This window comes from Sebastes umbrosus, chromosome 6 (assembly GCF_015220745.1).
Source record: "Sebastes umbrosus isolate fSebUmb1 chromosome 6, fSebUmb1.pri, whole genome shotgun sequence".
Classification (NCBI taxonomy): Eukaryota; Metazoa; Chordata; class Actinopteri; order Perciformes; family Sebastidae; genus Sebastes; species Sebastes umbrosus.
The window spans coordinates 2,247,134-2,261,553 of NC_051274.1; the positions used below are offsets into that span (position 1 = coordinate 2,247,134).

A 14,420-nucleotide genomic window follows, 5' to 3' on the forward strand; every position below is an offset into this window, starting at 1 on the left:
GTTCTCTTTAAATATCTATATATTGTAATTTGCTTAATGAATTGTATATATGTATGTACAGTATATGCTTTCGTTTTTATTTTTTTCTTCTTTTTTCTTATTATTGAATCGACGCTTTGGCAATATTGTTCACCTGACAGTCATGTTAATAAAGCATTATGAATTGAGAGGGAAGGAGGAGGGGGGGTAAAGTAAGAGCTCCAGATCACGTGAACGCGCCAGCCAGGAAGTGGCCTGTGCGCGCACTCATCTCATCTCACGGTGTAATTTGTTCCAAACAAAGTCGGACTCGCTCAGCCCGCAGAGGCCCGATGACTCCAACACACCGAGCAGCTCCTTCATTGTTCTCTTTAGTTCTGATCTGTGTATAGTATATAGTATAGTGAGCAGAGATGGGCCCGGGATAAACCAGAGAATCTACCAGAGACACGGTGGACTGTCTGTCTGCGGGAAGCGGAGCAGCGGAGCAGCGGCCCGGTGGCCCGGGGCCGGGAAGGAGCTGATCAGCCGGGGAGCAGCAGGACGAGTCTCCGGTCATCGTGTGATAGCAGCGGGATCCACTTCTCACCGGACTCAAGCCCCTTAAGTCTCCGGTAATGTCACTAGTTATTATGCTTTAATGTTATCCGGGAGTCCGCTGTCACTGAGTGTTCATGTTGTGTTGTGATGAATCTGTTACCGTGTAACCGTGTCAGCTAGCGTTAGCTCCATGTGGCTAATGACATTAGCTTGTGGAGGACTGGAGGAGCGTTTGATTGTGTGACCTGTCCTCCTGTCCTGCGCTCTGCTGCTAGATGGACCAGTTGGACTGATCCTACTGATAATATCAGATTATATGATTATAATATCCTGCAGTAGTGATGTGGCCGCTTATTTCTACACAGTAAAGAGCTTCTAGAGATCCAGCTCCAGTCTGGTCCCACTCCTCAATGTGGACCAGCTACAGTAGAAACCAGTGGTCTGGTCCCACTCCTCAATATGGACCAGCTACAGTAGAAACCAGTGGTCTGGTCCCACTCCTCAATATGGACCAGCTACAGTAGAAACCAGTGGTCTGGTCCTGATCCTCAATGTGGACCAGCTACAGTAGAAACCAGTGGTCTGGTCCCACTCCTCAATATGGACCAGCTACAGTAGAAACCAGTGGTCTGGTCCTGATCCTCAATGTGGACCAGCTACATTAACATGTTCATGTTGTTGACTGAAGATCATTAACTAGCTAACTACTATAAATGGGATTAACTAAACCTAATCTCCAGATAGATGACGGTAGTTCAACGCTACAGCTAGTTAGATGTATTTATGTGTGATATCGACACATGCCACTCCAAAACACGTGTTCCTTAAAATAAACCAACCTCCTCAGTCGGCAGGCTAACAGCTAACAGCAACTGAGCTAACAGCTAACTGAGCTAACAGCTAACTGCTAACTGAGCTAACTGCTAACTGAGCTAACTGCTAACTGAGCTAACAGCTAACTGAGCTAACAGCTAACTGAGCTAACAGCTAACTGCTAACTGAGCTAACAGCTAACAGCTAACTGCTAACTGAGCTAACAGCTCTGTTACTGAGCTAGCCGCTCTGGGGACGGGAAGCTCAGCTGTTAACCTAGCTAGCTATCTTAGTGAACATCCCCCATGTGTTTAGCAGTAGTTCTGTGCTGTACTGGAGGCTGAATGAGATGGCTGATGGAGCTGATGGAGCTGCTGTCCTTTGTTTGTCATTTGACAGTCCAAGCTAGCAGCTTGCTGTTTTATTATGCTAAGGAAACGAGGCTAAGCTAACGCTATCTGTGTGTATGTGCTGCCATTATGTGTCCTTTAGTAAGACGTGATGTCCATGTGTCCTTCAGCATTGTTGGAGTTGTTTGAAACACCGCCCCCCCCTCTCTCTATGCACTATACAAACACAGTAAAGACAGATTGTTATGAGTTGTTCAGCTCTACACTGTTAAACCTCTCTCACACACACACACACACACCAATCAGCCAGAACATTAACAACATTCAGACCACTGACAGGTGAAGTTAATATCATTGATTATCTGGTTACCATGGCACCTGGCAGGGGGGGGATATATTAGACAGTAAGTGAACATTTTGAACTTTGTGTTGGAAGCCGAAACAATGGGCCAGTGTAAGGATGTGAGCGACTTTGACGAGGGCCAAATAATGCTGGCTAGACGACCGGGTCAGAGCATCTCCAGAACTGCAGCTCTTGTGGGATGTTCCCGGTCTGCAGTGGTCAGGACCTACCAAAAGTGGTCCAAGGAAGGAAAACCGGTGAACCGGCAACAGGGTCAGACCCGAGGCTCATTGATGCATGTGGGGAGCGAAGGCTGGCCCGTGTTGTCTGATCCAATAGAAGAGCTGCTGGAGCTCAAACTGCTGAAAAAGTTAATGCTGGTTCTGATAGAAAGGTGTCAGAACACACAGTGCATATGGGGCTGCGTAGCCGCAGACCGGTCAGGGTGCTCGTGCTGACCTAATGTTATAGCTGATCGGTGTACCACATATTGATGTCAGATAATTCTGGAGATTACTATCAGTTTCTTCAGACTTGACTATTAAATGTCTCTCTGTCTCTGCCTCAGGTCCCCATCCCTAACCAGCCTTCCTGATTCTGTTCTGGGAGAATTCAGACCAGTATCATCGCCAAGATAGCCGGGCCAGGCAGGAAGAGGCACACCTCAGATCCAGACCCCAGCAGCGGTAGTGATTCCGGCGACGGGCGGCCTGTTAGTGCCAAGTGCCTGAAGATGGCCAGCAGCGGTGGCGGCGGCGGCGTGGCCGGTACCGAGACGGTGGGCCGTCGTGGTGGGGCTCAGCAGAGAGGAGGCGGCGGCGGTAGGGACAACAGCTCAGACCTGTCCTCCAGTACCAGTAAGAAGAAGCAGAAGGACCGAGCCAACCAGGAGAGCAGAGAGGCCAAGAGGGCAGCCGCTGCAGCAGTAGACGGGGTCATTGCAGAGGTCAAGAAAGGTGAGTAGGAGTAAATGTGTTGTGCAAGTAATACATTTGTTATTGATTAATTTGCAGATTATTTGGGGGGATAAACTGTTTCTAAAATATTATAACCACAGTATAGATATTGTAGTATATTATAAACTTAAATGTGGTAGTGGATTTCACTTACCATTTGTATTATAATGCTGTGTATACTACCTGTGTTAGCTGAGAAGCTGAGTGTATTCTGTAGCACAGTGGGAATCTAAAAGGTATCTGAAATGACGTAGAAAGAAAACCATCATTAGAATCAACATGACGTTTCCTGATAAACAAAGTTTGTCAGTTATGTTTACGTTCACTGTTTCTCACCAACACATGTGTGTATCTTTGCGGCCTTACAAACATATTGAATGCATTTCTTTTCTCAAAATATTTGCTGAATGGATTTTTTAATGTTTAAACTTGCATATTGTTTTCATCCATGTTTACTGGCTTCTCTGAATGTCATCAGCACCAACTGTCAATCTGAGGATTAGCGTGAAACTGATGGCAGCAAAGTGTATCGCATTGTCCGTGTGCATGTATGTACGTCCTTTTACGTGTGCACGATACAAAGTGGTCTAAATCTTCACTGGATGACCACCAGTAGTGCTATCGAACTATGTCTTTACGATTCCCATAAGGAGAAAGGAAGAAAAGACTGCAAGCTGGCAAACATGGGTGTAAAGAAAATGCATAATTCATTTTTTCAAATGTTTAAAGAAGGAAATGGATTTAACATGTTTGTGAGAAACACACAGGGAACCTTTTAAAGGTCCCATATTGTAAAAAGTGAGATTTTCAATTTTTTTTTATTATAAAGCAGGTTTAAATGCTTTATAAATACTGTTAAACTATCAAAACGCTCAATATACGGAGAAATACACACAGCCCGTATTCAGAAATTGCGTGTTTGAAACAAGCCGTTAGGATTTCTGTCCATTTGTGATGTCACAAATCTACAATATTTAGACCATTAAACGTAAACATTCTAAATGCTTCCCAATTTATTTCCTGTTGCAGTGTATGTAAATAACATCAGCTGACAGGAAGTAAACATGGACCCAAGCTGTTGGCTAGCAACGCAATTCCGTTGCAATTCCATTGAAATGCACTAAAACGGAGCGTTTCAGACAGAGTGTAAATACAGGTATATTCAGGCAGACAGTATGAGGAAAATAATGTTTTTTGAAAATTACAGCATGTAAACATGTTCTAGTAGAAACACAAAATACAAGTATGAACCTGAAAATGAGCACAATATGGGACCTTTAACATGTTTGTGAGATACACACAGGGAACCTTTAAACAACGCCACAGCCAATACTAGTAACCTGCTTGCAGATTAACAAGATTTACTGCTGTTATATGCCATGCCATATAGGATAGCAAATGTGAGTAAGTGTCATTTAATGTTGTTTTCAATTTGTTATACATATTCAGGATTTATTGTCACCACTGTTGTGCTTTTACTTTGTTGTATGTGATTGTAAACGGGATATCTTGAGCTTTTGGAGTGTTGTTCGTACAGTACAAAACAAGCAATTTTTTTTACTGACTGTTTAATTGAAATTATATTCCATAATTACAATAATTATTAGTTACAGCCCTATGTTGAAATCTGATAATGTGTGGTCACCCTTCTCTTATAAAAAGACAACATGCAGCCTCTTATGTAGTTGCGAGGTTGTCCTTGTGCTGTTAATTTCATCCCTTTGCTGTAATTCATGCAGCTGCCTGAAGGCTTTTTTTTCGATGAGCTGACCACTTTGTACATGTTGTACTTTCCATTTATTATGGGATGTGTATGTATTTTACATACGCGTGTGGATGTGGATTCCAGCCTCCTTTGTACCATTTCATGTCTTTTCATTGAAGCGCTTGTGGCTTCATTATATTATTGTAGGAGAGTTGCTGTTCAGAGGAGGATTTTAATTTTTCTTGTTAAAACATAAAAACATTCCCACACAAACATTTGACAATAAGAACATCCCAACGTTTTTTAGTTAACATTTACTTCTAGTAGTAGTACTCAGTAAAGCCTGCTTTGTGTTTTTAAAGATACAGGGAACGTCTTCTACCGCTAGACATTCTATAGGACACATCTTGTTTGAGTTTAAAAGGGAGGGAAATGTAGGTTGTCTTGCCTGACCACTGAAGTATTAAAGTATTCTGCATAATCCCCGCACAGGACTTGTAAATTAGATTTGTGGTTTCTATTTGCTTTTATTTAACGCTTTGTCTTCCTTAGTAGAAAAAATCAACTTGGTAATCCTTGTAGGTGCTCAAATGGAAAACAACCTTACTTCCTCGTTTTTGATTTGTTCCGCACAGGAATCATTGCAGTATTGTGTTAGCATCCATGTGATGAATATCACTGACTGACACTGGTTCATCCCTGGAGGTAGAAATGCTGATGCAAGAAGTTTTACATTCCCCATAAGCCCTTGACCAAAGAGCCTGATAACTCTCAACCCCGTCTCATACAAGTCTAAAGTCAGTGAAGACACAAGTCACCCAAACAATGCAAAGCAGTTCTACTCTCATTATTTTGCCACAGAACTGGTTTATTTTAATGTATCTGAGTATCTGCCAATCCAGTGTTGTTAAATTAAGGGTAGTCTTTTAATACTTAGTTTAATACTCTGATCAACCCAGCATGTGGTTATATCACAGGTGTGAACTGTGTATATCTGGAGTGAAACAGGTACATCTTTCATTCAGCCCAGTATTGTTAAACTGCTGTTATTCAGTAATTGCATACCTAGATATACACATTTCATAAAGCCTAAGTTGTCCTGGCTAAACGCTCTCGCGTTTGATTATCTTACACTTAACTCCCCAGATCCACTTTGTTTGAACCAATCCAACGGCATCCAATCAAGTTTCAGGAGAAACCCATGAAGAACTAACGTTACCTTACTGAGCACGGACACTCATTTTTGGAAAATTTTCTCTCTCTAACCGACCCTCGTTAACCGATTATTAACCGTTAACCGACAAGATTTGTGCCTCACATGCAGCGGTGTACCAGCTGCAGGAGCACAACAGATATTGGTTGACGGGAGTCTCCAGTTCACCGTCCAGGAGCGTTAACTTAGCAGCTACGATGCTGCGTGTAGTGTCGCGGACATGCAGACACTTTCCCAGTAAAAGTCTCCACCGCACATTTAGTTTAGTTTAGCAGGTTGTCAGCTGTGTGTCTGCCCGGTGTAACTTTAGCGAGTGACCAACAAACAGTGTGTATTTGTGCTACGTTAGCAGCTCTAGCATTGCCGGAGGTTTCGTGCTCGCCGCCGCACACGTAGTCTGAGTAACTTTAGCGAGTTTTCAACAGACCGTGTGTGTGTGTTGGCGGTGAGTGTGAGGTTGTTGGTGGCATTCTAGCTGTGATCGTAGGTGTAGCAGTGTGTACACTTTATTTGTCGGTGAATAAATGCTATGAAACTACAACTCCTCCACTCTGCTCAAGAGAGCCAGAGACCAGAGCCGACTTCCTGTATCCTGCAACTCTGGCTCCGCCTCTTAAGGTGGACTGTTAAGGTGGACCAGCTTTTCTCCTTAAAGAGACGAGCCGCTCCTCTGAGCCGCTCAGCTTTTGAGTTAATTATTAACATTTCTTTTAACCTTTTAACCGATACCGTTAATCAGTTAAAATGCTTAATGTCGGTTAACGGTTAAACGGTTAATTATGGACATCCCTAGTGGTATCGAATTGGGTATCAAGAATCGTGGAAATTCACTGGTATTGGTATCGACTACTAGATTTGTGGTATCCCTAGTAACTGTAACACTGTGTGTGTGTGTGTGTGTGTGTGTGTGTGTGTGTGTGTGTGTGTGTGTGTGTGTGTGTGTGTGTGTGTGTGTGTGTGTGTGTGTGTGTGTGTGTGTGTGTGTGTGTGTGTGTGTGTGTGTGTGTGTGTCTACATGGAGACAAACTTTTTATATTTCTTGAACTGATGTTTTGCTTAAATTGGTAGTAATATAATAATGTCAGAGGTCAAACTAAAGCCTTAATAATGGATCTTATGTTGTAGCTGATAGGGCCCTTCATAATTAAGTAGGAGCAGCTCCAGTATGGATACTTGATATTGGATCAATGCATTATTTGGCAGATACTCCGTCATGCTGGATGTGGTGTTTGTTCTCGCTGCTGCCTTGCTGAATATCCCCAGAAGGCACTTTGAACAATATCATAGATGAGGCTACCTCATGCTCCTGCAGTGAACACAGGTAGAACAGGCTGTGTTTTCATTGGTCAGTGCTACGTATCGCTCGTTGATCTACATGTCACTTTATGGACAGTATGCTGTGTGGTGCTGGTTCTGTGCTGGTGTTGGTGTGGTTTCCACTAGAGGTCTGCTTGTGTGTTCATGTTATTGGTTTTACGTGTCATGTTGTAGTTTTAGCAGAGAGCGTGTCAGCCCCTTATCTGGGAAATGTGGTGAGAACACTCTGTTTCTTTGTCTCTTCACCATCTCCTTCAGTACCTGCTAATGCTAACCCTGTTAGTACACATGATGGTGACCTTTTAAACCTCGTCTCTCTGGTTGCTTTACTCTGCGAACAGTAGCGCTCATGTCCATGTTGTGAGCAATTGTCAGGCTCAATATAAAATACAGTGATAAATGTGCCGATATTGGCTTACTGCAGATATATCGCTATTGGCGTGTCGGTCAATAAGTAACAACAGAAATATGTTTTAGATCAACAGTGTCAGCATTACATAGTTTGACCACCAAACAAGCTCAGTATGTTTCCTGGTCCCAATTTATTTATTTATTTATTTGTTTATTTATTTATTTATTTAAAAAAACAACCCTGAAAAGATTGGTATCCGGATTGTTTGTTTGTCATATGTATAAAATATATGTTTATATATATATGTTTATATATATATATATATATATATATATATTTTAAAAGCTATCATCCCGATATATCATTATCAGAACTCCCGACTATTGATAGCAATATTGTCCTCAAATATCATTGGGAATATTATTAAAGGTATTATAAATGACAGGTAAATGGTTGTCGTTACCTTCTCAGTTTGATTTTATTATATTTGAGATTTGATACTTCTCTCAACAATATGTGTTGTGATGCATCTTAACTAACTTAAATAACTGGTGAGGCTGAATCAAGTTCACAAGGCAGTATGATAGTTTTCAGGGCTTTATAAAGTACTGTATTTTGATTGTTTTATTGATTATCCTCCCATTCTTAATTTGTACCTTGAGGTGCAGATAGATGCTATTAATGGACTGTCTGGGATCAATGATGTGAAAGTGTATCAGTGAGGGTTTCATGTGTTCACATGATGAATGTCAGTGTCACCCAGAGAGTACACTGTGGCGTGGCTCCACTGGGAATGCAACTGTCACCAGCTGGAAGGGATTGGGTGTTGCTTGTGACCTTTCTAGAGCGATTAAGTTTGAGAGACGGGGTGAGAGAGAGTGAAGAAGTGACGGTGGGAAAGTCCAGGCTATCCAGTCGATGAAGACTAAATTGGAATACGAGTGTGTGTGAGATCCATACGTGACTTGTACGCCGGCAGGGAATCTAGTGCTCGCCGTACGTCTGGGATGATATTTTATTTTCAATCGATGCTACGACTCTGAGGTCACGATGAAAGATGGTATGTGTTTGTTGTTCATGTTGGGGGGGGGGGGGGGGGGGGGGGGGGGGGGGGAAGATCTTTGTCAAAGTTTTAGCTCTTGATTCTATCTTGAGAAGCGTGTGTTAGGCTTGGTAGCATGTTTTCTAAAACAAGTGGATGTGCCTTAATGCCGTTGTTTACTGAGTATACAGACTATTTTAGATGTCCCATCTGTGACTGCTGACTTCACTGGACGGTCTGCTCCAGTCTGCCTGAGTGCCCTGGACTGACCCACTTGAGCACATGAGTGTGATGATATGCTGTATGTGAATTTGCGAGCAGGTGCCTCTCTCTCTCTCTCTCTCTCTCTCTCTCTCTCTGTCTCTCTCTCTCTCTCTCTCTGTCTCTCTCTCTCTGTCTCTCTCTGTCTCTCTGTCTCTGTCTCTGTGTGTGTACGTGTGCGTTTCTCTGCATGTAAATGTGCCAGATTGGGATTGACTGCTTTCTCCTTCATTTGATTTTTAGATAAGGAGTGTTCACTTTGACTTTCACTCTGAGGTCTGTGACTAATATTGTTGAATGTATTGTGAGGATCAGCAGAGGGGAAATGGGAGTGGAAAGCGTCTCTGGTTTCACATCTATGTGACAGTCCGTTCCTTTGTGTTTTTCAGACGTGTTTGTGGACTGGAAGCAGAATGTCAATGAGGTGACTGTCAGACTGCGCTGTGGGGAGGGGGTGCAGAGGATAGAGGATATCAACACATCCTTCACTGATACTCACTGCCATGTGTGCTTCCCTGGTAAGTCTTCAACACTAACTACAGTGGAGCGTACTGGAGGTGGAATAATATGAAAACCACAAGAGAACAACAGGCACACTTTCTATTATTGCTATTATTGTGGTTGCTGTGCATCTCTCTCTCTCTCTCTCCCTCTCCCTCTCCCACCCCTTCTCTCTCTCTCTCCCTCTCCCACCCCCTCTCTCTCTGTCTCTGTCTCTCTCTCTCTCTCTCCCTCTCCCACCCTTTCTCTCTCTCCCTCTCCCTCTCCCTCTCTTTCTCTCTCCCTCTCTCCCCCCCCCCTTCTCTCCCACTCCTTCTCTCTGTGTCTCTCTCCCTCCCTCTCCCAGCCCCCCCCCTCTCTCTCTCTCCCACCCCTTCTCTCTCCCTCTCTCAATATATATATATAGATATATATATGTATGTATATGTATATGTATATGTATATGTATGTATATATCTATATATATATAGATATATACATACATATACATATGCAATGCTCATGGCTGATCTCTTGTTGGGTCTCTAAACTATAGAGTACGGTCTAAGACCCGCTCTATATAAAATGCGTCTCGAGATATAACATCTGATTTGACTCTATATAAAAATACATTGAATTGAATTGGGGTTCGGCCTTATTGAACTTTGAACCCGTCTCAAGAGTTTGCATGTTCACCACGTTAACTTAAACATGCTGCACGTTGACCCGTGTACCTTCTGTCTTTGTGGAGTCCAGTTGTGCTCTAATAACATCTGTATTCTTGTTTTAATGTTTCAGATGGACGGCAGTGGAGCTGCCAGTTGCAGGAGGAGATCGAGGCGTCGTGTAGCAGAGTCCAGTACAAGGAGAAGGGAGGCTTCCTGCATGTCATCATGCACAAGAAGATTCCCTTTCACATCTGGCCTTCGCTTAAGGTGAGTCACGTAAGAGGAGATGTTATTTTTCTATTTGTACTTCCATGAGTACATTTATGTCTTAGTGTTTATCTGCAGTAATACGTGTAGTATTTTTGCATGATATTTTGTAATTTCCTGAAAGTGTCATTTTAGTTATGAGTGACACCTAAGTGTCATTCCCAGTGTAGACGGGCTCTTCAGCTCAGTGTGGTTAAATATGAAAGTGTGTTGACCTCCTCTGTATCCGCTGCTTCAGTCAAACAAGAAGGAGAAGGAGGCAGCACCTACAGAGACCAAAAAGGACAAGGAGCTGGACGTGAAGCCTGTCGCCTCGGAGTCATTAGAGAAACCCAAACTGTCCTCCTCGCAGCCAAAACTCCAGCCCCAGCCACCCTCCTCACCTGCTGCACATAGCGAGTCAAGACGCAGTGGTGGCAAAGCTGAGCGGGGGGTCAAGCGTGGCCTGAAAAACAAACCAGCATGTGACAAGGTCACTACGGACTCTGCAGGGGCGAAAGGTGGAGCCGGAGACGGCTCGACCACCACCAGCAGCAGCAAGCCCGTCACAGTCACACACGGCGAGCCTCAGGAACCCAGCGCCAAGCGCACCATCGTACAGCCGCCCACGACCGCCAAGGAGGCCACGTCACCGGCCGACAGGGACGCACACTCTGCAGAGTCTACGGCAGCCAGCGGTGAAGCTCCACACGCACACCCGCCTGCCGGTCGGAGCCCACCGACGCAGCGCACGGACGGAGACAACAGAGCAGAGAGACGAGGCAGCGGCCTGGAACAGAAACCAGCAGCTGCTGTTGTCGCCGCTGGCAACCATACCGACAAAACTCAGGTGAGGACAGTTGTGACATCTCGGTCGCTTACCTGAACACCCCACTTTCATTTAGAATGTCAAAATGTACTTATTTATTCATCGTTGGCATTTGTAGTTTCAATAATGTCCATGAGCACTGAGCCATGTTCTAGTGTGTGTGGTTGTACAGTACAGTCTGTGAGGCTAACGTTAGCCTGACGTTAGAGCTGTCAGCTATGATATTAATGATCAGTCTAATATTGTATTGCTGCAACTGAATGATTGTTTTCATCATTTTACTCCAAAATCCAAAGAGAAACCGTTTAATAGCACAGAGGTCTGAGAAAGCCAGAACAGATGCACATTTGAGAAGATGGAACCAGAGAACTTTTGGGCTTTTTGCCTAAAAAAAAGACTTCAATGATGAATTGTATATGAAAATAGTTTCAGGTAAAGTGAGTATAGATGGTTTCAGCTCTAAAATTGTCAGATGTGACTTTGTTTGATTTTGTTCTGTCCTAAAACAATATACACGAGAGCAAATGAGTCATTATTACCCAACAATGTGGCTGTTATAGAGTTATTATTATTGAGTATACTACAAATGCAATATATGATTGAATGTGGGCTGAACTAGTCCATTTTCAAGTTGTATTTAGATGTAGATGTTTCTCACACCGACCCTTTGAGAACCTCAACAGCAAGCAGTCTGATGCTGTTGATTTTGAAGGATTTGTGATAATGGTATATCTGTATAAACATATCTCATTTCAAACTATATAGACCAAAACTACAGGACTGGAGTTTAATTTCTAAAAATCATTCAGCGCTATGATTCAATAAGATTACAGCCAATAACACCATCTGGCTCCAGTGTGGGCTCTGCCTTCGCAAGAGCTGTGAAGAGACTAACTTTATTAAACATGATTTCAAACAGCAACCCGCCGACCTTGTCCCTGCTTGTGCAGATGGACTGGCTGCTACTTCCAGTTTGTTCACGCAGCAGCTTGCCCGATGAAGAGGAGTGAAGCAGACAGGAGATATCTCTCTGTCTAGGTTTGTGTAGTGCAGCGAGGTGTCTTCAACTTAGCAGATGCTTCAGCTCTCACTGAAGAATGGACTGATATTGTACTGGATGTGGTCTTGGTCTGAACTGGAATCAAGTTGTCAGCTTTTCTCCTTGATAACTGCAGTGATGAGAGGAAGAAGTAGAGTTGTGGAGACCTGCTGAAGGTGAAGGGTTTCTTGCTCCTAGATATTGTGGTGGTCTCCGGTGCCTCCACGGCCCCCAGAGAGTGCACATTGTTCTCTGGAGGATTGGGGGTATCATTTCTCGTGTCTTTTTCTGATTCAGGTGGCAGAGAAGCGAAACCAGTCTTCAGACGGGTCTGGAGCAACAGCACATGGCAGCGATAGCCAACCAGCAGCTCCCGTCAGCACCGGCGACCAGTGCCTCCTCGAACCCGTCGGCTTCAACGACCAAGGGGACTCTGCTGCTTCTCCAGAAACGCAGGGAGATAGAACTGACTCTGAGCCAGAGAAACAGCCTGCTGAGCAGGAATCGGAGCAGGATACTCTGATCCGCCAGCAGCTTGAATCAAGAGAGGCAGATTCAGTATCAGCTGTTGGCCCGGCTGCCAAACGAGGCCCGTCACCCGGTCCGGCCCAGAGGCAGGTCAGCTGTGACGGAGAGGAGAAGCGGGACCAGTCGAAGGAGGAGCCTCCTCTGGAAATGAAACCACAGGAAGGTTAGTTGAAGAGGCTTTGGGAATGCAGCAGGCCTTCATGTTCAATCTTTGTCCCCCCCCCACATTGTCACAAAGTCTATGTATGTCGAGAGTACTGTATGCACACTGCTCTTCACCAGTTCAATGTGAGTTTGTTGATACCTGTAATAACTTCCTGCAGTCCCAGAGCCGATGGTCAACCTGCAGTTTGTGAAGAACGATTCGTACGAGAAGGGCACGGACCTGATGGTGGTTAATGTTTACACGAAGGGGATCTGCAGGGACACGGCCAGGGTCATCTTCAGGGAACAGGACTTCACCCTCATCTTCCAGACTAGGTAGTGAATGTGAATCTGTTTTATGCCATTTGGGCATGCTTTAAGTCTTTAAACAGCAACCATTGATGATCCTTCTGTCATCCTTTTCACAGTGATACGAACTTTCTGCGGCTTCATTCAGACTGTGGATCAAACACAGTCTTCAAGTGGCAAGTCAAACTCAGGTCAGTGTTGCTCTCACTGTTACCAGTCGTGTGTTCTTTCTAATTTAAAAACGTCATCTTTAAATGAGCAGTTGGAGAGAGCAGAGATTGCATATTTTCCTGTGCAGTTTGTGGGAAACCAATGGAGCACTTCTTGGGCCTAATGAGCCATGAGTAAAGTAAACCGTACCAAAGCACCAGTGTTGCATCTGGTCAAACACATGACACCGATAAGGCCGAGAACCTGTTGAACCAATGTTTCCTTTTTATTGCCTTAAATAATCAGCTCAAATGTATAAAGAGACATCTGTACCGTGTCTTATTACCGAGGCACTCATGAAAGACGTTCATTCATTAAACATCGGTCGCTTTTTTAAAATGAAATCACAATAAAGCCGAAAGAAAAGTTCCCCAAAGGAGCAGCTTTTAATGTCTGATCCATAGATATGAAACGGTTTTATATCTATGGTCTGGTCATTCCCACTCATATGAGATAGCAGTAGTATAGTTAGTTGACGTGGTTCGTGTCATAATTGAGATGTTTTGAATGTGTTTAAAACATTCATTATGGTAAAAATCCACCTCGTCTGTCCCGTGCCTCCCTCAGGAACCTGATCCAGCCCGAGCAGTGCAGCTACTCCTTCACCCCGTCCCGACTGGACATCACCCTGAAGAAGAGGCACAGCCAGCGCTGGGGGGGTCTGGAGGCCCCCGCCACACAAGGTGTGCTGCCAGGCTAGCTTGTAATTTCTGATGTCTCATGTGTGGTGAAATGATATAAACTCTTGTTACATTCTCAATGACAGTCACAAATTATATATATAAATTATATACACCTAAAACCTTTTTAAAACTACATCTTTAATCAAGATACTGAAAGCTACAGTCGGTGTACTCTGTGATTGGTTCGATATCCATGTGGACCAGTTCTTCTCACACAGACAGGTGTCCTGTGTGTTTCTATGAGAAGTCATTCTCCCGGCATGGTGTGTGTGTGTGTGTGTGTGTTTTTACTGTACGTGGCTGAGGCGACGGTATGTGTGCTTTAGGGGAGCTCTCAACGACAGGAATTTGAACTCTGTGACTTAGCTAGTAAGTAGATATGGGTGCCAGTCTATCCTGCTAGCCTTATGTGG

The 14,420-nt window shown here is 44.0% G+C and overlaps 1 protein-coding gene across 1 annotated transcript in view; it reads left to right on the forward strand.

Moving 5' to 3' along the window:
• Positions 1-189: 189 nt before the first annotated feature.
• Positions 190-14,420, forward strand: part of usp19 (ubiquitin specific peptidase 19) — a 29,548-nt gene continuing 15,317 nt past the window's right edge. Inside the window, 9 exon segments of the mRNA XM_037771493.1 lie at positions 190-593; positions 2,594-2,981; positions 9,261-9,389; positions 10,150-10,286; positions 10,525-11,115; positions 12,431-12,824; positions 12,985-13,141; positions 13,234-13,305; positions 13,892-14,007. Of these exon segments, the coding sequence (XP_037627421.1) occupies positions 2,759-2,981; positions 9,261-9,389; positions 10,150-10,286; positions 10,525-11,115; positions 12,431-12,824; positions 12,985-13,141; positions 13,234-13,305; positions 13,892-14,007 (1,819 nt within the window). The 5' untranslated portion in view covers positions 190-593; positions 2,594-2,758.